At 40.3% G+C, this 23,553-nt stretch overlaps 1 protein-coding gene across 4 annotated transcripts in view; it reads right to left on the bottom strand.

The window, feature by feature from the left end:
- The window catches only part of LOC144507035 (tau-tubulin kinase 2-like), a 285,213-nt gene that overhangs the window by 85,369 nt on the left and 176,291 nt on the right, over positions 1 to 23,553 (bottom strand). For all 4 annotated transcript variants that reach the window (XM_078233619.1, XM_078233621.1, XM_078233620.1 and 1 more), the window contains exons 7-8: positions 8,902 to 8,967; positions 730 to 822 (exon numbers count right to left, since the gene is read on the bottom strand). In XM_078233619.1, coding sequence (XP_078089745.1) covers positions 730 to 822; positions 8,902 to 8,967 — 159 coding nt within the window. The remainder of the gene's footprint in view (positions 1 to 729; positions 823 to 8,901; positions 8,968 to 23,553) is intronic.

Here is a 23,553-nt window from a genome sequence, read left to right as displayed (position 1 = left end):
AAAGGTACAATGAAAATAACCTTAATAATGCCACCTTTTAATCAAATATAAGTATATCCATACTTCCTAAATATCACCACATTTCATTCATATAGGCAATATATTTTACTTTGATTTAAAAACAATGGCAAAACCCATTGTGTTTGACTAATAGAAAAGGTTCATAGCTAAGTTAAGTAAAACCCACTCTTTTTCAAATGGTTCAACTAGTTTGTGTGTTATCTGGTTGATATATGCAGACTGGAAAGAGCAAGGTTTAGCCCCCAGTCGGTGCTCAGTTAGCTAATTCAGCCAAGTAAGCACTATGAATGCTATAACCAGCTGCAGTTTATAATTTATCCAGGTCTTTAGGATTATTTGAGAATTATGAAAGAATGGATTCTACATAGGAATACCAGCAGTTGCTGTTAATACTGGACCTTTAATTTCAACCTCAGTCTCATGAACATTTAATCTCACTTTATTAATACAGATTTAATCTCACTTTATTAATAGATCATCTAATGATGAAAGGCATTGTGCAGACACACAAGCCCTGCAGTCAGGATAGTAGACCTACCACAAAGGAGCCCATTCCCAGTAAGCTCAAGATCTGTTGACGTTACACTTTGTGCGTTTACTTCCATTACAGTTACTATGTAGGTAATTAACTGAATGGAAGTCATTGTAATTTTTCAGCAGTACACTGAATTCTGCCTTTGTGTTTCAGTTTATTATTTTTATAAATACCTTGTCCTTTATCTTCCTCCATGGTAGCTGCCCAACGATAAACTCCACCAACATGTAAAATAAGGACCAAAGGTCATCATGTCGGCCCATTTCCTGTTTAAAAAAATAATCTTAAGCATGAGGCATCCAAAAAACCGTCAGAAAGATGGATAGAGAAAACATTGTCATCAGACTGGTTCTCATACCAATCATCAATGATACCTATTAAAAAAGTTGCTTTATTCACTCTTTAAAACAATTACTGAATATCATCACACTGAGACTGGTAATGTGTTCAAAGCAGCAATTCTGTCATAAGGACTTCCTCATCTTAATAAAACAAATTAAAAGTGTCATTTGACATATCAACTGTGCTATTTTTTTCTTGAAAAGGAATTATGTACTACTGTCAACATAATTATGGGAATATGGCAATTTTTCAACAGCAAACATTAAAGAGAAAATGTTGGCCAGTCCTGTCAGTTTGGAGAGTTGCAGCTCTCCCACAGCATCTTCCCCCAAGGCCCTGATTCAGCTGCCATGGAAGTCTGCTGCACTGGGATAAATGTATAATTGCATCTGGCACTCGACAATGGACCTTTGGGACAAGCATCATTAAGGGTGCACTACAATAACTTCTTTAAATTTAAAATTAAAACTTTAAAAGCATAAATTAACATTGGGGACAGTTAAACAATGTAATTAAAACAAATACTATTTATCTAATTTATAATTCTTATTTTTATTTATTTAAAAAGTTGCAGAGGTTATGACAGAGATAAAATTAGTCAACAACCAGCAAGCACATGATATTTTTTCCCTTAGTTACTTCAGCATTTTAACCACTTTACCCAAATTTGCTGTACAACTGAATCTTAATTCTGCATTTTCATTCAAAACAACACCTTACATATAGCATATTTAATGCAATAAAACAATGCAAGGCCCTTCACCGAAATACTGCAGAACAAAATATATCACTGAGCCACGCAAGGAGACAGCCAATCAGATGACCAAAAGCTCGGCCAAGGAAGTAGGTTTTAACCTGCGCCTTGAGGAAGGCAAGATGGAGAGGCGGAGGGGAGCTAGCCCAGAGTATAGACCTTTGGCAATTGAAGACATGGCTACCAATAATGATTAAAATCAGGGATGCTCAAAAGATCAGAATTAGAGGAGCATAATACTTAAGCAAATGTTGCAAATGTAACAGCAGATGGGAGGATAATAGGCCATCCATAAACATGTATGAATTTTCCCTCAGGTCTGAAATATAATGTTATTAATGCCATTGAGGTTAGGTCTGAAAGGTTATTAAAAATGATTGGCATACTTGTGAAACATGTCAATCTTAAAGTGTTAGTCAATGTTGTGAGACACAAGATGGAAGCTGTTCACACTATCAAAATTGGATCATTCAGCAAATTCAAAACTTAATATACAAGTAGGTTTAAGGACTCACCAAAGGCTCACTGAGTAAATGCAAGAATATATGGTTGCAAGCTATACCAATCAGGAAGGTCACATGTTTGGTCCCTGGTCTCAGTAAGGCTGAGAGCATTACAATTATTTGCAGGGAAAGAATTATCAGCCAAGAATTCCACTCCTGATCAGATAAATTCTGCTGTTAGTAAACTTGTAATAATAATTTGCTGTGACGTTTTCTTAGCATTGAATAACCTGTTATTAGTGGCTGCTTTGATTGATACACGATTGTGCAGGTACTTTGGCATAGTTCCATGGACGTGCAAGTACTTGTCTATTCCCTTTAGGAGAGGAAGCACAAGAACAGAAAAAAAAAACAGAAAACAGACTTTTCATTTATGGACAAAAGTCAGTGTTCCTCTTCTTCACAAGGACCCTCATGATGGCAATAGGTTTTATTTTTAAAAGTATGATCCTAGCCTCATTTCAGGGTGTAAAAGAAACAATCAATATATTCAAGGCAAAAAACCACTAGACCTAACAAATATTTTGTTTATATACGGACACACAATTTTAATGGGAGCATAAGAGAGTGACAGACAAGATGTCTGCACAGATCTTTGGAAGTGGCAAGACAGGTTAGCAAAGTAGCTAATAAAGCATATGGGGTCCTGAGTTTCACAAATAGAGGTAGACAGTATAACAGTAAGGATGTAATGTTAAACCTACAGAAAATGAATTTGACCCTAGTTGGAATACTAGGCACCATATTTTAGGGAGGATATGAAGGCTTTGAAAGAGATAAACCAGAATGGTTCTAGGGATTAGGGTTTATCGCTATGTAGATCGACTGGGGAAGCTAGTCGAGCAGAGATGAATAAATGGAGGCTTGATCAAGGTATTTAAAAACACAAACAGTTTAGATAGATTAAATAAAAAGAGAACCTGCTTCTAATGGTTGAAGGATCAGTAATGAGGGGGACAAATTTAAAGTTATTGGAGAAAGAAAAAGGTGACACAAGGAAAAGCCTTTTTTTAAAAAAACATAAGTGATTTGCATTTCAAATACACTGCTTGGTGGATAGAGATTCAACTGCACTGTTTGGTAATTAATTGAATAACACTTGAAAGAGAAAATAATTACAGGGATATGAGGAAAGAGTGGAGCAGTGGAACTAACTAGATTGCTGCCCGAAAGAAAAACTCAATGGGCCAAATAGCCTTCTGTAAATTAATTAAATAAATGCCCTGTAAATTCCCAATCCCCATTAGCGATAAAGTACCAAAACCCTTATAGAAGCCTTCTTTGTACATATTACAATATGTATAAACATGTACATGTGAGATGGAGAGGAATAAAGCATGTGTGAGAAATCAAAACACACTCAATCTTTGATTAGATAAATCCACAAAGCTACATTTGGAGGTTTGTGACATACAAACAAAATATTATGAATGCTCTTCTTCTCCCTGGGAGTTTGATTATGAAGCACATGAAGGAATACTAGGAGTGTCTAATACTGAATGGTTGGGGGTTGCAGAAAGTAAACAAAGGCTGACTATAGAATTTATCCTTCAAATTATTAGGATAAACTTGGCATATGTTCCAATGATGAACACACAAGGCCTATACTTCAACAACATACCACTGAGTTATTCTACTTGGATCTTTTGAGGTACAATGGAAGAAACTTGGCATCAGCTATAAAAAACAGGATGAAGGTCTAACACTTCTAAAATCCTCAACAAGTATTCATAGCTCTCTGGGAGATTTTGTGAATCATCTTTAAAAAATCTCATTAGCAGAATTCAAGTAAAAAATTATGGACATATTCCTGTCAATCAATTGAGCTAATAACTTGGAGCTCATTTAAATTCTTGGCTTCCGGCTTCTTGGCACAATACATTTTACACATCAATAAGTAATTACTGGCATCAGCAAATAGTCTTAACAGTTACTGCCAGAAACAGGAAGAGCTTCCCATATCAGCTGCATCTGAAATGCATGAATTTTAAAATATTGAATTATCTAACAGGAACCAACTGAATAGAATTCTGGAGTAGAAATGAAATTAATTATTAAAACACCTCAGTTTGAGAGCATTAATGAAGATTTTTATGGTGCAGGAGAGAGAGATAGGAATATAAAAGATAAAAGTCCCCACATGAACATGGTTATATGTTAAGCATAATGCAATTTGATTTCCAAGTATTTCCTCTCTTTTGTCCAAAGTGATACCAAACATGGCATTGAATAAGTAATTTAGTGCAATACTTTCCATCATCTGACTGCACTGCTGATCTGATGCTTTTGTTAAAAACCTTCTTCATCTGCTCATGTGAAGCCAATGTTTGTTGAACACAATTACTCACTGGATAAAAGAAGACCACAGAATGACTGTGCACCCTCTGAGAAAATTTATTTTTCATTTCATGGAAGGCATTAAGACCACTGTAACAAGGTCTAGCTAAACAACCTCCATCATCAACACCTTGGTTGGGGTTAAGGGGTGTGGGGGAGCAGCCACCAATCTTCAGAAACTTAAATGAATCAGTCATATCGAGGTTGTGGCTACAACAGCAAAACACAGGCTAATGAGATTGTGATTAATGACTCAACTACAAATCCCTCAAAGTCTCACTGTCAATGACAAGGCTCAATATAGTGTTCAAAGTGATTCAGGAACGTTCTTGCTGGAAGGGGACCTGCTGTTCTTAACCTGACTGACCTACACTATGACTTCAGTCTCATGCCAATGTGGTTTACTCCTAACTGCCCTCTGATATCAGCCTTGCCAATAACACCCACATCCCAAAAAGGGATAAACCTGGTTGGGAATATAATGCAATAATTACCATTCACCTGATTGAATGCAGCTCCAACAACACTTAATAAACTCCACATTATCCAGAGCAGGGTAGTTGTGTGATCAGCAGCAATAAATTGCATTTATTTGCACCTTTCATGTAGAATTTGTTTTAACATATAACATAAATGTCAGTGGGGCTGACATTTAACTGCCCTCTGAAATTGCCTGGTAAACCACACAGCAGTTTGATACAACAGCAGAAAAGTCAAAGAATAATAAAACTAGACAGACCACCTGGCATCGACCTAGGCACCAGAAACAACAAAGGCACACCCTGTTCAAACAACACTGCAAAGTCCTCCTTACTGACATCTGGGGACATGCCAAAATTGGAAGAGCTGTCTCACAGACTAATTATGCAACAGCCTGACAGTCATACTTAACGAATCATACCTTCCAGCCAGTGCATCCTCCCACACTATCCCCAGGTTTGCCATTGTTATGACACAGAGGTTAATCTCCCTTTACCTCGTGTTGTAATCTGCTACGTTTGGGAAGGCGTTAACTGTTCTTAATTAATGTTTAGAGGTTCAACAACATAAAGGCCTGACACTCGCTTTAAGTGAATACTTAACAAGGTATTTTATTTAAATAACCAGGAACTTTAACTAAACAAGTAACATATTAACTAAGGTATGGTTTGACTGAAATGCTGTTCAAATAATATGAGGAACATTCATTACCAAAACAGTAATAACAGAATTTTAGTCACTCTCAAAGAAAATATACAACCAGGTTTGATAGCGTTCGGAAGTTTGGAATTCTTCAGTAGTTGTCTGCTGTCTGTAAGCGCCATCAGATTTGGTACCTTTTGCTGGTTAGAGGGAGATTTATCTTAAGACCTATCTGAAACTGGCAGAGTTAAGAACTAAGTGCTCCAGTTGATCTAACTGCCCTTAAATGCTTCAGGTGGTCTAGCCCTGCTTCTAGTTGAACTCCTGGCTCAACCTCTGGTGGGACTGAACTCAAGGCAGTTGAGTTCCTTTTTATAACCCTAATTACCCATCAACATTCCTGTAGACTGGCCTGAGGTTGACAACAATAGCAAATTCAAATCTGATAGGGTCCCTTTAGCTGAGTGTCTTCTTTAAACACTTAGGCTAACAAAATGCAAAAGTCTGTTACCAAGTCAACCCTGATGCTCGGTCCTTTTGAAACAAATGTTTCAACCTGGAGTCTGTGTACTCTGAATTTCAGCACAGAACTCAGTAACAGCTTTTAAAGGGACCACACAGTTTTCTTGCCCTCTAGCATTTTTACAATTCTTTTATATCTTTATAAACATTCTTTATATTTTTAGTAACTCAACTTCACAACACCATGTCCCATCATCAAGGCAGACCCACCAAAGATGTACAGTGGAATACAGTTGGGAGGAAGTTATCCTGGGAGCCCTTAACATTGAGTCCATTAAATCGTATGGCATCAGGTCAAACGTGGCCATGGAAACCTCCTATTGATTACCACCTACTGTTCTTGCTTAAAAATAGTTTTCCTGTATGTTGAACATCCCTTAGAAGAAGTACTGAATGGACTCTGGGTGAGAGACTTCAATGTCCGTCACCAAGAGTAGCTCTGCAGCATGAGTGAGTTAACTGACCAAGGCCTGTAAGACATATCTGCTAGTATGGGCCTGTGGTGAAAGAGAGAACCTACTTGACATCGTCTTCACCTGTGGCAGATGCAGCTGTCCATGACAATATTGGTAGGTGTAACCACCACATAGTCCTTGTGGAGATAAAGTGCCATCTTCAAACTGTCTCCATCATTTTCTGTGGCACTATCACAGTGCTAAATAGGATAATATTCAGAACAGATCTAACAGCTCAGAACTGGACATCCATGAGGCACTGTGGGTGATCAGCAGAAGCAGAATTGTATTTTATTTCAATCTATAACCTCATGGCGCCATATATCCTTTGCTACAATTACTATCAAGCCAGGGGATCAACTCTGGTTCAACGAGGAATGTAGGAGAACATGCCAAGAGCACAACAGGCATACCTAAAAATGAGATGACAACGCATGCATGCTAAACAGCTGAAGCAGCATGCAAAGAACACATAGCCAACAGAACAAATTAAAGGTCTTCAGTCCTGCCATTCCAGTTACAAACAGTAGTGGACAATTAAGCAACTAACAGGAGGACCCAGCAGCTCTCTGAACATCCTCAATGATGGTGGAATCCTGCATATCGGTAGAAAAAAACAAGGCTGAAGCAGTTGCACCCATCTTCAGTCAGAAGTGCCAAGATGATGATCTATTTTAGCCTCTTCCTGTGGGCATGAGCATCATGCCTGCTAGTCTTGCCAATTCGATTCACTCTACCTGGTATCTAAAATAGCTGGAAGAAAGCAAGATCCTGGCTGTAGCACTGAAGGCTTGAACACTTGAAGTAGTCATACCCAAAGTCTGCTCCAGTACAGCTACAGCACTAGCAATTATATAATGATGTGGAAAATTATCCAGTACATCCTGACCACAGAAATCAGGAAAAATCCAATTGAGCCAATTACCGTTCCATCAATCTACTCACATACATCAGCAAAGTGATGGAAAGCATCAAAGTGGCAACCACCCAATCAGTTTGCATTTTGCCAGGCTATGGCTGTAGAACACATTACAACCTTGCTCCAAACATGGATAAAAGATTTTCATTTCAGAGCTGAAGTGAGACTGACACGGGGAGAGGTCTGGGCAAGTTGCCCCCCACGTCTCATCATCAGCAACCACCCCCTCCCCCCTCCCCCCCACCCCATGTCTCGTCCTAGTCCTCCCCAACCCCCATAAGCCCTGTCAGCTCCAATGCCCACCCCCCAACCAAGCGAAGTGCTCTTTACATACTTTCCCCAGAATTGGTCACTCCAATTAGGACATGGAATTGAACAGGTAAAGCTATCACTGGCTGCAATTTTGCCACTGAGAAAGTTAAAAGATAAAAATTCTGATCCTTTGTCCCGTCACCATCAGGTCAGACTACCTGAAGGCACTGGGAACATGGCTTGGAGAGGCTGGGGTGTGTGCCAAAAAACAGGAGGAGCGTATTGCCAAGGTGATGCAGAAACTGGGAATGTGGGAGCAACACTCTCTCTCCATTTTGGGCAAGAACCTGGTCATCAGGTGTGAAGTATTTTGGTGTTGCTATAGATGGTGCAGGTGTGGTCCATACCCCAAGCTCTGTGCTGCAGTGGTCACCTGAGCCATCTTCTATTTCAGCTGGAGGTTTACCCTGAGCAGCTCCAAGACACAGGACTCTGTGCTCTTTGGGCTGTTCCCAGAGACGGATGCCGAGGCAAACAGCAACTGCTGCTGGAGGACCATCAATTTGGTGAGAGATGCTCTTTGGTCTGCCTGAAACTTGCTGACTTTCCAGTGCAAAGAGTTGTCTTCAATCGAGTTTTGCAGGTTGGAATATTCCAAAGGTCCAGGATTACACGCTCAAGGACACACTCAAGCTTGAGGCAGCTACTACCAAGACACAATGGGGAAATGGCAATGTGTAAGACCTTTCAGCCATTGTACACTGAAAGGTTGGTAACCACGCAGAACTCTTCAGGCTGTAAGCTTGTTCTTGACGGTTTATAGTAAATGCACAGGGTTGAAGCACCTCAGAGTGCAACATGACCTATGTAAATAATTTGAACATCATTGCACTTTGTAATTAACATTTTGAAATGTTTGTACTGTTCTCTTTATTGTATTGAAGCACCTCAAAGTGAAACATGATCAATGTAGAAAATGCGAACATCGGTGGATTTTCCTGTTATGACAATTTGAAATGTTTTGTCATGTCCCTTTTAGATATTTTATGATTAAAAATGTTTTTACAAAAAAAAATTGTACTCCATGATGTTGTTGAGTTGATGTTCTGCATGGATTTCAACAAGGCATTTTTACATACCCGGTTTTTATGTGCATTGATTGATGCATAGCGCACTGTACCTCTGAAGCCTGCTACCACTCGAGGCTGAAACAAAATTAAGAAAAACAGAATTAATCAGTTTTTATATTTTATGGAAATTAAGAGGAAAAATGAAACAAACGTGCAGTCCTTCATCAAATTCTGCAACGCAGCTAATCCACCACTAAACTAAGCAGTTATCCTGCACTAAAAGGAAAAACAAAAGTAACAAGGTGTTTTTTTGTCAGCCTACAGTGTGACAATTAATTACTTTTTGTTTAGTTAATCCAAACAAAAGCAAATTGTCTATTTATACTGTGTGAATTGTTTAAGTAGTAACTCAGTCATATTTCTGCAATTAAAGTTTTATAAGTCAGGTAGAGACAGAAGTCTTTTAAGGGATGTTCAAAGTCTAATTGCCCCTCAATTCTCAATCTTTCCAAAAGAGATAGCTTGCTGAGGTGCTCTGTGGTGAACTATCTGCAATGACATAATCCAGCATTCAATTCAAATTTCTATCACTATATGGAAAACTGATCTTATTTTTACAACACTGACTAATGGAATTTAAAACACCAATTGGTATTTGTAGAGCATTTTTAAAGTAGTAAAGTAGTATCCCATACCACATCAAAGAAGGGTTACCAAACAAAAGTTGACAATTGAGGCACATAAGGAAATATTAGAACAGAAAATCAAAAGCCTAATTGATCAAAGGAACAGGTTTTAAGGAATGCCTTAAAGGAGAAAAGAGAGATAGAATGATAGAGGTTCAAGGAGGGGATTCCAGAATTTAGAGCTTTAGCAGCTGATTGCATAGCCACCAATGGTGGACTGATTAAAATTGGGGACACTCAAAATGCCACAATTAAAAACGCAAATACCTCAGTAGGTTATAGGGTTGAAGGAGATTACAGAGATTGGGAGGGGGCAAAGCCATGAAGGAATTTGAAAAAATGACTCAGATTTTTAAAATCAAGGTATTACTTCACCGAGAGCCAATATAGGTCGATAAGTTTGAGGTGATGGGTGAATAGGCTTGGTGCAAATTAGGATGCGAGCTGAAAAAAATGGAAGTTCATCTACGTAATTGTCATCTAACGTCTATAATTTGGCCAATCCCTACACTTCAGCAGGCCAATCAGATATTCCAATAATGGGATAAGCAGACATTTCAATTGCAGAATAAGCTGTTACTCCCATTTGCAGCACTTTCACAAGCAGTGCAGTGAAAATGGAAAATCAGAATTTAAGAACAGCTTAATTACCATTAAAATTACTTAATCAGGTGTTGAGAAACATATCTCAGTGAAAACTTAAAACATCTTCAATACTTTACTAGTGAACAAAAGTCTTTGGCAAGTTGTGAACAATATTATGGGGAAATTGAGCTTACAATATTGAGCTAATGGGACTATTGCTTTTCCAATTGGCTCTAATGCACAGTGACTCAACTGAATGAAATTTGTTTTGTTGTACAATTTTAATCAACATTCAGGTGAATGAAACAAATATTTTTCAAAAGATTACACAAAATCAAAAATGCACAGTAAATTGAAATCTCACAATAAAACATCAATTTCTCTTTGTAATTACGCAATCTTCACACATTCCCCTTCCTTCCGGTAACATGTTGATTATAATTCGGCATCCTCTTTAATAGACTGGTAAATACGGCAGAGTTAGTTCTGTTCTTGAAGGCTGGTTCTTGCAATGTCAATAGTTAAAAGGTTCCAGTTGGAAGATATTAATCAAAGCACTTAGGGATACTTCCCGGTTCATAGAGTGGCAGGGTACAGTTTAGCTGAAATGCTTTTTTTGAAATTGATATAACAATCAAGTACAAAAACTACTTCCCTAACATCAGTCTGTGGAAATAAAGCAAATTAGAAGCTAGCTAGGATAAAAGACAAATAGAAATCAAAGTCTTCAGAGACTCTAAGACAGAAAAGAACATTAAGAGCAAAAAATGCTGGAAAATCTCAGGTCTGACAGCCTTTGTGGAGAGAAAAAAAAAGCTCTGACAAAGAGTCATCCAGACTTGAAACGTTAGCTCTGTTCTCACTTCACAAATGCTGTAAGATCTGCTGAGATTTTCCAGTATTTTCTGCTTTTGTTTCAGATTCCAGCACCCACAATAGTTTGCTTTCATAAGAATATCAAGAGATCCATCTCCCTGCACTGGGTGAACCTGCAGGCTTTGGGCTCAGACCTGGCCACTGTAAACATCTGTAATTGAACATGAGCTGTGTCCAAAGGACATAAAACACTTGATTATTTAAAAATACTCCAATTCTTTTGTACCTCCTTAACTTTATCTATTTTCTGTCAATATCCTGAACCATAATTTTCTTCATTCTCTCAGACAAAAGAATCAGAGGTATACAACAGGCCCTTCAGACCACCGCATTTACACTGGTCAAAGACAAACCACCTAACTATGCGAATCCCATTTTCCAGCAATTGGCCGTGTATGCTCTGACAATGCAAGTGCACATCTAAATACTACTTTAATGATCTGAAGATCTCTGCCTCCACCACCCTTTCAGGCAATGAATTCCAGACTCCCACCATCCTTTTGGTAAAAGTTTTTCCTCACATCCCCTCTAAACCTCCTGCCCCTTACTTGAATTCTATGTACCTTTGTCACAGATCTCTCCACCTTGGGGAAAAGTTTCTTCTTGCCTACTCGATCTATGTCCCCCTCAATTTTATACATCTCAACCATGCACCTCCCCACCCCCCCTCAGAATCTTCTGCTCCACGGAAAACGACGCCAGTCTATCCAATCTCTCTTCATAACTAAAATTCTCCAACCCAGGCAACACCCTGGTAAATCTCCTCTGCAAATGCTAATACATCCCCCCCTATAATGTGGATTCTAGAATGTACACAATGCTCTTAAAATAAAACTTTATCATATTTTCTAAGCTACCTACGTACCATTAGATTGCAAGATAGAACATAGAACATTACAGCGCAGTACAAGCCCTTCGGCCCTCGATGTTGTGCCGACCAGTGAAACCAATCTAAAGCCCCTCAAATCTACACTATTCCAATATCATCCATATGTTTATCCAATAACCATTTGAATGCTCTCAATGTTGACGAGGTCACTACTGCTGCAGGCAGGGCATTCCACGCCCTTGCTACTCTCTGAGTAAAGAACCTACCTCTAACATCTGTCCTATATCTCTCACCCCTCAATTTAAAGCTATGTCCCCTCGTGTTAGCCATCACCATCCGAGGAAAAAGGCTCTCACTATCCACCCTATCTAATCCTCTGATCATCTTGTATGCCTCTATTAAGTCACCTCTTAACCACCTTCTCTCTAACGAAAACAACCTCAAGTCCCTCAGCCTTTCCTCATACGATTTTCCCACCATACCAGGCAACATCCTGGTAAATCTCCTCTGCACCCTTTCCAACACTTCCACATCTTTCCTATAATGCGGCGACCAGAACTGTACGCAATACTCCAAGTGCGGCCGCACCAGAGTTTTGTACAGTTGCAGCATGACCTCCTGGCTCCGAAACTCAATCCCTCTACCAATAAAAGCTAACACACCGTACGCCTTCTTAACAACCCTATCAACCTGGGCGCCAACTTTCAGGGATCTATGCACATGGACACCCAGATCCCTCTGTTCATCCACACTACCAAGTATCTTACCATTAGCCCAGTACTCTGTATTCCTGTTACTCCTTCCAAAGTGAACCACCTCACACTTTTCCACATTAAACTCCATTTGCCACCTCTCAGCCCAGCTCTGCAGCTTATCCATGTCCCTCTGTAACCTGCCACTTCCCTCCGCACTGTCTACAACTCCACCGACTTTAGTGTCATCCGCAAATTTACTAATCCATCCTTCTACGCCCTCATCCAAGTCATTAATAAAAATGACAAACAGCAGTGGCCCCAATCCCATGTGTCCGTATTTTCTGCAAAAGCTTACCATGGGGAACCTTATCAAACGCTTTGCTGAAATCCATATACACCACATCAACCGCTTTACCCTCATCCACCTCTTTGGTCACCTTCTCAAAGAACTCAATAAGGTTTGTGAGGCATGATCGACCCTTCACAAAACAGTGCTGACTATCCCTAATCAAATTATTCCTTTCTAGGTGATTATAAATCCTATCTCTTACAATCCTTTCCAATACTTTGCCCACAACAGAAGTAAGGCTCACCGGTCTATAATTACCAGGGTTGTCCCTACTCCCCTTCTTGAACAAGGGGACAACATTTGCTATCCTCCAGTCTTCTGGCACTGTTCCCGTAGACAATGACGACACAAAGATCAAAGCCAAAGGCTCTGCAATCTCCTCTCTAGCCTCCCAGAGAATCCTAGGATAAATCCCATCCGGCCCAGGGGATTTATCTATTTTTACCCTTTCCAGAATGGCTAACACCTCCTCCTTATGAACATCAATCCCATCCAGTCCAACTACCTGCATCTCAGTACTCCCCTCAACAACACTGTCCCTCTCCAGTGTGAATACCGACGAAAAATATTCTTTTAGTGCCTCTCCTATCTCTTCAGACTCCATGCACAACTTCCCACTACTGTCCTTGACTGGCCCTAATCTTACCCTAGTCATTCTTTTACTCTTGACATACCTATAGAAAGCTTTAGGGTTTTCCTTGATCCTACCTGCCAAAGACTTCTCATGTCCCCTCCTGGCTCTTCTTAACTCTTTCTTTAGGTCCTCCCTGGCTAACTTGTAACTTTCAAGTGCCCTAACTGAGCCTTCACGTCTCATCTTAACATAAGTCTCCTTCTTCCTCTTCACAAGAGATTCAACCTCCTTAGTAAACCCTGGGTTTATGGATTCATATTGGTAAAAGAAGTCACTGATTGGCTAAACAAATGCTTTTTGGAGATTTTTTAAGAAGCTGGTGCGGCCACAGTAATGTATGATTTATTTGAAGGGTTTACAACATGCTTGATCCAAGCCTAGTTGAGGTGACTCATTGCTGTGAAGGATTATTTGAGTTAACTATTAAAAATTCAGTATATATTGCAATATATTGAAACCACTTTCTAAAAACTGAAAATATTTTTGTAACACATGCTACAAAGCATGCCTGGCATCATTCTTCTGACTAACAGTGCGTAGCGATAGGACAATTTTTTGTTCAGCTCAATTTTAGGGATGCAATCTCACAGAGAACATGAGAAACAACAGCAGGATAAGGCAATGCTGCCCCTCAAGTCTCCTCCACCATTCAATAGGGTCATGAAGGAGCTTCAATATCAACTCTCCTTCCCTACCATATCCCCTTATCAGTTGATTCCCTTAGTGATCAATAAGGAATTGAAGGAAAGAACATGTCACAAAGGGCAAAGTTATACTATTCAGATGAAAAATATGCAATGTTATCCAACAAGCCCTTTCTCTCCATAGACCAAGTATAATCTGTAGACTGCACCTAGACACAGTTTTCTTGGTCTCTCAGAACTGTTTGACCCACACCTCCTTTCCCCTGACCGTCACTAATATGTGTTCAAGAAAAATAAGTTAAAAGATTCTGAAGATTGGAAGAAAAAAGTAGAGACTTTAAAAATATATAACAAATTGATGTTTAGCCACAAAGACTTCTCACAAATGGGTATTTCCCGACCACAATCAATTCTAGTTGCAGCAATAAACTTAATGGGTGCAACAGAAAATTAGAATATTTTCTAATACCAAAATGCCTTGCTTCACTAGCATAACGAATGTTAAATGTTTAAATGTTGATTGTCTCCATTGACTCGTGGGTGAATGCATTGCCCGGCGTGATGTAACCATCATGGATCTCAGGTAGACCCAATCTCTGTTCACTGTTTTGTAGATCAGGTTTATGGACTTCCACTGTGTGGTAAAATAATTGCATCTGGCATCACTGTACCATGGCCAGAATCACAGGTGTTGTTGGAGAAGATGATGCAGGGGAGGAAAGTAGGATGGAAAAAAAATGACTTGTGCAGTGTCCTCTTTGTATTCAGAGTTCAATGGCTGGCACTTTGCACCATAACTAGCTTCAAACACCTGCTGCATGCAAATTAGAAGACAGGTTTGAAATCGCATTTAATGCACTAGTGTATAGCATGAGTAATCTGTCCCCCATCTCTGTAGTGATTTCAAGAAACCTATGAACCAAAATTGCAACTTCCCACAGATAGAAATGTATTTTTTAGCATTGATACAACATAAGGAATTGGTTCCCAGCCTTAAAAAAAGTCTTTCTAGCATGAATGACCATAAGCATATTTAAAAATTTCACAGGAGTGCCCAATACAAGGGGACATGGATTTAAGGTTTAGGGCAAGAGATACTGGGGGGGATGTGAGGAATGACTTAGAACATAGAACATAGAACAGTACAGCACAGAACAGGCCCTTCGGCCCATGATGTTGTGCCGAGCTTTATCTGAAACCAAGACCAAGACTTCTTTGTGCAGCAAGTGGGAAATAACCTGGAACTTTCCTCAGAGTGGTGGAAACAGAGACAATCAATGATTTCAAAAGGAAATTAGATAGGCATCCCAGTGTTGCAGGGAAAGCAGGAGAATGGGACAGACTACGTTTCTTTACAAAGACAATGGACCGATTTGCTTCCTTGTGTACTGTAATGACTCCATGACTGTATGTCAGCAATGCAGTTTATGACTTCATACTACTCACCTCTGCTCTAGTTTTGAGATTAACATGAAAAAATGTTGAGCAAAGGGGAGCAACATTTAACCTCAATTACAAAACTGAGGCTAGTTTAACTAACAGCTAATTCCGGGCTGGTTTAACAGTAACTATTTCAGCTATGTAACCCTGGCTAACAAACTCTGTCAGATCATAAACACTGTATTCATATTTGAATTAGCAGTAGTGGTCATCATTAATCCCAAGGGCATAGGTTCATCAACGCTGAAACATCAAAGCTTCCAACCTTAATTTGAGTGGGTGCGTTGGGTTTTTGTTCACTTTTTGGTAGCTCAAAACTAAATTTAGAATCTCATTATTTCTCTCCATCAATGTAAGAATATATTCAACAAAATAAAAAATGATTAACTTCGACTATGCTTTTTAATCTTTAACATCTACTCTTTCTTGCTGCTATGTAGCGAAGTGTCAACGTTTGTCTGATACAAATCTTGCGAAGCACCTTGGAATAATTTATCACATTATAGGTACTACTAAAATGCAAGTTGTTATAAAACGGAGAGCACTTCTTAAAATGTAGTGGGAATTTGTCAGTGTGGATTGGAAGGAGTTTCTTCCCAAAGAAATTAACTCCTTGAATAGCAGGAATCAGCAAGCCACAAGTTGACAATCCACTGGGAAGCAGATTGGAGAGATTAATCCCCAGTGAATGGGGGAAATCTCAGTTTCAGTCTCCTGAACGAATCCTTACTTCCCTCCGTACCCTCAGATGCATCTTACCCAGTACTGGTGAATTATCAACTTCTTTGTACAATATGTCCCCTTCATTAATTTTAAACCTATCAAATATCTCAACTACTGCCTATTGCACCATGACTTGGTAGCATCTTCTTGCAAAGTACGTTAGTACCTCAGCAATGCCCCCTGCATCCATGCATAAATCTCTTTCGGCCCCTAATTAGCTCTATTTTTAACAAACATTTTACCATTTATCTACCAATAGAAGACTTTTCAATTCCCTTTTTATGTTAGCTGCCAGTCTCTTCTTACACTTTCTCTTTGCTTCTTGCATTTGTTTTTCTGAATTCCTCTTGAACCTTCCATATTGAGTCTGATTCTCATTTGTACTTTTTACTTGTCATGTACATCCTGTTTCTGCTCCATCTTACTATATATCTCTCTTGTCATTTAGGGAGCTCTGGATTTGTTTACTCTATCTTTCCCCCTTGAGGGAATATATCTCAACTGTACCCAAACTATCTCCTCTTTAAAGGCAGTCCATTGCTCGGTTACAATTTTGCCTCCTATTCTTTGATTCCAACTTATCTAGACCAGATCTATTCTTACCCAATGAAGTTTGCCATTCCTCAATTAATTAATATGTTATTAATCTCAATCAGTTAGTCAACAAATATGGAGAAATGGAAAATTCAACACTGGTGCTGCGAGTTGCTCTTCTGATATTGAATCAGAGCATGGATAGATCACTGGGGGGTATTCGTAGATATCTTCAACCTCTCTTTACAACAATCTGAGGTCCCTATCTGCTTTAAGACGATGACCATCATCCCGGTATCTAAAGAAAACCAAGCAGCGTGCCTTAATGACTATCGGCCGGTGGCTCTGACATCCATCATTATGAAGTGCTTCAAAAGGTTAGTCATGGCACGAATCAATTCCAGCCTCCCGGACTACCTGGATCCACTACAGTTCGCCTACCACTGCAACAGGCCCACAGCAGATGCCATCTCCCTGGCCCTACACTCAACCTTGGAATACCTAGATAACAAAGACACCTATGTCAGGCTCCTATTTATCGACTACAGCTCAGCCTCCAACACCATTATTCCCACGAAATTCATCTCCAAACTCTGTGGCCGGCCTCGGCACCTCCCTCTGTGACTGGATCCTGAACTTCCTAACTCACAGACCACAATTAGTAAGGATAGGCAACAACACCTCCTCCACGATCATCCTCAATACCGGTGCCCCACAAGGCTGTGTTCTCAGCCCCCTACTATGCTCCTTATACACCTATAACTGTGTGGCCAAATTACCCTCCAATTTGATTTTCAAGTTTGCTGATGACACCATCGTAGTGGGTCAGATCTTAAACAATGACGAGATAGAGAATCTGGTGAACTAGTGCGGCAACAATAATGTCTCCTTCAATGTCAACAAAATGAAGGAGATTGTCATTGACTTCAGGAAATGTAAATGAGAACATGTCCCTGTCTACATCAACGGGGACGAAATAGAAAGGGGTGAGAGCTTCAAGTTTTTAGGTGTCCAGATCACCAACAACCTGTCCTGGTCCCCCCATGAGAACACTATAGTTAAGAAAGCCCACCAATGTCTCTACTTTCTCAGAAGACTAACGAAATTTGGCATGTCAGCTACGACTCTCACCAACTTTTACAGAAGGACCATACAAAGCATTTTTTCTGGTTGTATCACAGCTTGGTATGGCTCCTGCTCTGCCCAAGACTGCAAGAAACTACAAAAGGTCGTGAATATAGCCCAATTCATCACGCAAACCAGCCTCCCATTCATTGACACTGTCTACACTTCCCGCTGCCTTGGCAAAGCAGCCGGCATAATTAAGGATCCCTCGCATCCTGGACATTCTCTCTTCCACCTTCTTCCATCGGGAAAAAGATACAAAAGTCTGAGGTCACGTACCAACCAACTCAAGAACAGCTTCTTCCCTGCTGCTGTCAGACTTTTGAATTGGACGTATCTTGCATTAAGTTGATCTTTCTCTACACCCTAGCTATGACTGTAACACTACATTTTGCACACTCTCGTTCCCTTCTCTATGAACGGTATGTTTTGTCTGTACAGAAACATAGAAAACGACAGCACAAAACAGGCCCTTCGGCCCCACAAGTTGTGCCGAACATATCCCTACCTTTTAGGCCTACCTATAACCCTCCATCCTATTAAGTCCCATGTATTCATACAGGAGTCTCTTAAAAGACCCTATTGAGTTTGCCTCCACCACCACTGACGGCGGCCGATTCCACTCGCCCACCACCCTGTGTGTGAAAAACTTACCCCAAACATTTCCCCTGTACCTACACCCCAGCACCTTAAACCTGTGTCCTCTCGTAGCAGCCATTTCCACCCTGGGAAAAAGCCTCTGGGAGTCCACCCGATCTATGCCTCTCAACATCTTATATACCTCTATTAGGTCTCCTCTCATCCTACGTCTCTCCAAGGAGAAAAGACCGAGCTCCCTCAGCCTATCCTCATAAGGCATGCCACTCAATCCAGGCAACATCCTTGTAAATCTCCTCTGCACCCTTTCAATCTTTTCCACATCCTTCCTGTAATGAGGTGACCAGAACTGAGGTGGTGGTGGAGGCGGACACACTGGGAACGTTTAAGACTTATCTAGACAGCCATATGAACGGAGTGGGAATGGAGGGATACAAAAGAATGGTCTAGTTTGGACCAGGGAGCGGCGCGGGCTTGGAGGGCCGAAGGGCCTGTTCCTGTGCTGTATTGTTCTTTGAGCACAGTACTCCAAGTGGGGTCTGACGAGGGTCTTATATAGCTGCATCATTATCCCGGACTCCTAAACTCAATCCCTCGATTGATAAAGGCCAGCACACCATTCGCCTTCTTAACCACCTCCTCCACCTGCGGGGCCGATTTTAGAGTCCTATGGACCTGGACCCCAAGGTCCTTCTGATCCTCTACAGTACTAAGAGTCTACAGTACTAAGTAGAGAGTACTAAGAGTACTAAACCTCTCTAAATGCTCATAACTCTTGTCCCTCAGGATCTTCTCCATCAGCTTACCAACCACTGAGGTTAGACTCACCGGTCAGTAATTTCCTGGGCTATCCCTATTCCCCTTCTTGAAAATAGGAACCACATCCGCAATCCTCCGGCACCTGTCCCGTCTCCATCGACGACGCAAAGTTCATCGCCAGAGGCTCTGCAATCTCTTCCCTCGTCTCCCACAGTAACCTGGGGTCCATCCCATCCGGACCCGGCGACTTATCTATCTTGATGCCATTCAAAGATTCCAGCACAACCTCTTTGTTAAAGTCCACATACTCAATCTTTTCAGTCCACCGCAAGCCCACAGTACATCCACCCATGTCCTTCTCCTCTGTGAAAACCGAGGCAAAATACTCATTAAGCACCTCTGCCATTTCTACTGGTTCCGTACAGATTTTCCCGCCTTCACCTTTTATAGGCCCCTTATAGCGTGCAAGAAACAGGGGGGGGGGGGTGTCATCATTCAAGGGGAAATTTGGAAAGTTAAAGAGAAAGGACAAGGCGATTGCACAGGCCAGCAATGCAGGTAATGATAACCAGAGTACGACAGGAAGGGACAGTGCGTATAAACATAACAGTGCACCACCAAATAAGGTCAGAGTTGGGAAAATTAGTAAAAAGACAGAATTAAAGGCTCTTTATCGGAATGTACACTGAAACTAGTGTTTTAAACTTAAATAAAGGAAATTACAAGAGTATAAAGACAGATTTGGCTACAGTGGAATGGGAAAATAGGTTAAAAGGTATGACAGTAGAAAAGCAGTGGCAGACATTTAAAGAATTTTTTTTATTCTCAAAAAAAGGCTTTACAAAAAGGATGCACCGCTTGTTTAGCAAGTTAAGGATGGTATAAAATTAAAAAAAGATATACAATGCTCCAAAGACTGAAAAAGTTTTAGAAACCAGCAAAGGATGACTAAATAAATAAGAGGCAGAAATTGGAATATGGGAGAAAACTAGCAGGAAATATTTAAACAGATAGTAAAAGTTTCTAAATTATATTTAAAAAAATAGTAGTGTGAGATTAGGGAATTAATATTTGGAACAAGAAAATGGTAGAGACTTTGAACAAGTACTTTGTATCTGTCTTCACAGTAGAAAATACAAAAAGCACTGCAAGATTAGTACAACAACAATGGGCAAAAGGGAGAGAAAAACTTAAAACAATCTCTATCATGAGAAAAAAAGTATTAAGAAAAATAATGGGACTAAAAGCTGTCAAATGCCCTGGATCTGGTGGACTGCATCCTAGAATCTTAAAGGAAATTGCTGCAGAGACTGTAATCGTCGAAAATCTCTAGATCCTGGAAAGATCCCAGCAGGTTGTAAAGTCACAAAGATATCACTATTCAAGAAAGGAGGGCGACAATTGGCAAGTTCGTCTCACATTTGTCATGGGAAAATAGTGGTATTCATTATGAAATTAGATAGAAGTAGAATATTTAGAAAATCATAATATAGGCTGCAGGGTTCTGTGAAACGGAAATCATGTTTGACAAATGTATTAGTGTTCCTGAGGACGTAAGAAGCAAGGTGGAACCAATAAATGTAGTGTATTGCAATAGCCAAAGATATTTGATAAGGTGCCATATAAAAGGTTAGAGAGTCATAGAGGTTTAGAGCATGGAAACAGGCCCTTTCGCCCAACTTGTCCATGCTGCCCTTTTTTAAAAAACCAATAAGCTAATCCCAATTGCCTGCGTTTGGCCCATATCCCTCTGTACCCATCTTACCCATGTAACTGTTTAAATGCTTTTTAAAAGACAAAATTATACCCGTCTCTACTACTCCCTCTGGCAGCTCGTTCCAGACACTCATGACCTTCTGAGAAAAAATTGCCCCTCTGGACCTTTTTGTATCTCTCCCCGCTCACCTTAAACCTATGGCCTCTAGTTTTAGACTCCCCTTGATTATGATTTGATTTATTATTGTCACATGCATTAGCATACAGTGAAAAGTATTTTTTCTTGAGCTCTATTCAGACAAAGCATAGCATTTATAGAGAAGGAAATGAGAAAGTGCAGAATCCAGTGCCACAGCCAAACCTTTGGGAAAAGATGCTGACTAAGTAGCTGATCTATGCCCCTCATTATTTTATAGACCTCTTTAAGGGCACCCCTAAGACTCCTATGCTCCGGGGAAAAAGTCCCATTCTATCCAGCCTCTCCTTATAACTCAAACCATCAAGTCCCGATAGCATCCTAGTAAATCTTTACTGTTACAGGTTACTGTTGAAGAGCTCAAGGTGTTGGGGTGAAGTATATTAACATGGATAGAAGATTGGCTAACCAACAGGAAATAGTGTGTCAGGTTAAAAGGGCCATTTTCAGGTTGGCAGACTGTAACTAGTGGTGTGTCACAGGGTCAGTGCTGGAGCCTCAACTATTTACAATCTAGATCTCTGGCTTGGATGTAGAGGCTCACTGTGTTATAATAAAATTCGCTGATGATACAAAGATAAACGGGAAAGCAAGTTGTTAGGTGGATACAAACAGTCTGCAAAGGGATATAAATGAGATAAGTGAGCGCAAAAAAAATGAGCAGATGGAGTACAATGTGGGAAAATGTGAGGTTGTCTACTTTGACAGGAAGAACAGAAAAACTATATTCTTATAAATGGAGAGAGACTGTGGAATGCTGCAATATAGAGGGATCTGAGCATCTTTGTACATGAATCACAAAGTCAGCATGCAAGTACATTAAGTAAGTAGGAAGGCAAGTGGAATGCTGCTCTTTATTATAAAAGTAGGGAAGTCTTGCTGCATTGGTGTGATCACACCTTTAGTACTGTGTACACTTTGATCTCCTTACTTTAAGAAGGGTACACTTGTATTAGAAACAGTTCAGAGAAAGCTGATTCTCGGGATGAAGAGGTTGTCATGAATTAAGGTTGAGTAGTGTGGGTCAATACTCATTGGAGTTCAAAAGAATGTAAGATGATCTTATTCAATTGTACAACATTCTGAAAGGGTTTGACAAGCTAGATGCTGAGAGGATATTTCCTCTAGCGAGGGAATCAAGAACTAAAATTTAAAAGTGATCTTCCATTTAAAATGGAGATGAGGAGAATTTCTTCTCAGAGGGTCTTCAGTGTTGGGAATTCTCTTCCTCAGAGAGCCGTGTAAGTTGGAACCTTGAATATATTCAAGGCCGAGTTAGACAAATTTTTGGTTAAGAACATAAGAACATAAGAAATAGGAGCAGGAGTAGGCCATCTAGCCCCTCGAGCCTGCCCCGCCATTCAATAAGATCATGGTTGATCTGATAGTGGTTTAGTTCCACTTACCCGCCTGCTCCCCATAACCCTTAATTCCATTATTGATCAGAAATCTATCTACCTATGACTTAAATATATTTAACGAGGTAGCCTCCACGGCTTCAATGGGCAGAGAATTCCAGAGATTCACTACCCTCTGAGAGAAGAAGTTCCTCCTCAACTCTGTCCTAAACTGAATCCCGCTTATTTTGAGGCTGTGTCCTCTAGTTCTTGTTTCCTTTCTAAGTGGAAAGAATCTCTCTGCCTCTACCCTGTTTAGCCCCTTCATTATCTTATATGTCTCTATAAGATCTCCCCATAGCCTTCTAAACACCAACGAGTACAGGCCCAATCTACTCAATCTCTCCTGATAAGCTAGCCCCCTCATCTCCGGTATCAACCTGGTGAACCTTCTCTGTACCCCCTCCAAGGCCAATACATCCTTCTGCAAATAAGGGGACCAAAATTGCACACAGTACTCCAGTTGCGGCCTCACCAGTACCTTGTACAATTGCAGCAAGATCTCCCTGCTTTTATACTCCATCCCCTTTGCGATAAAGGCCAACATTCCATTTGCCTTCTTGACCACCTGCTGCATCTGCAAACTGAGTTTTTGCGATTCATGCACAAGGACTCCCAGGTCCCTCTGCACAGTAGCATGTTGTAATTTTTCACCATTTAAATAACAGTCCATTTTACTATTATTCCTTCCAAAGTGGATAACCTCACACTGGTTGACCAGGAGTCAAGTGTTATGGGAGAAGGAGAAGAATTTGGAGTTAAGCCACAATCAAATCAGCCATGATCTTATCATATTGTGAAGTAGGCTTGAGGGGGTGAACAGCCTACTCCTGCTCCTATTTCTTATGATCTTTTTAAGAAGGAGCTTTCTTTTGCATCTGATTGTGCTATAGCCAAAGAGATGAAGACACTGGCTATTGATGGTGATGGTGATGG

The sequence above is a fragment of the Mustelus asterias genome, chromosome 18 (assembly GCF_964213995.1).
Source record: "Mustelus asterias chromosome 18, sMusAst1.hap1.1, whole genome shotgun sequence".
Taxonomy (NCBI): domain Eukaryota; kingdom Metazoa; phylum Chordata; class Chondrichthyes; order Carcharhiniformes; family Triakidae; genus Mustelus; species Mustelus asterias.
The sequence above is the reverse complement of the archived record's forward strand: the minus strand, read 5'-3'. Positions and strand labels throughout refer to the sequence as shown.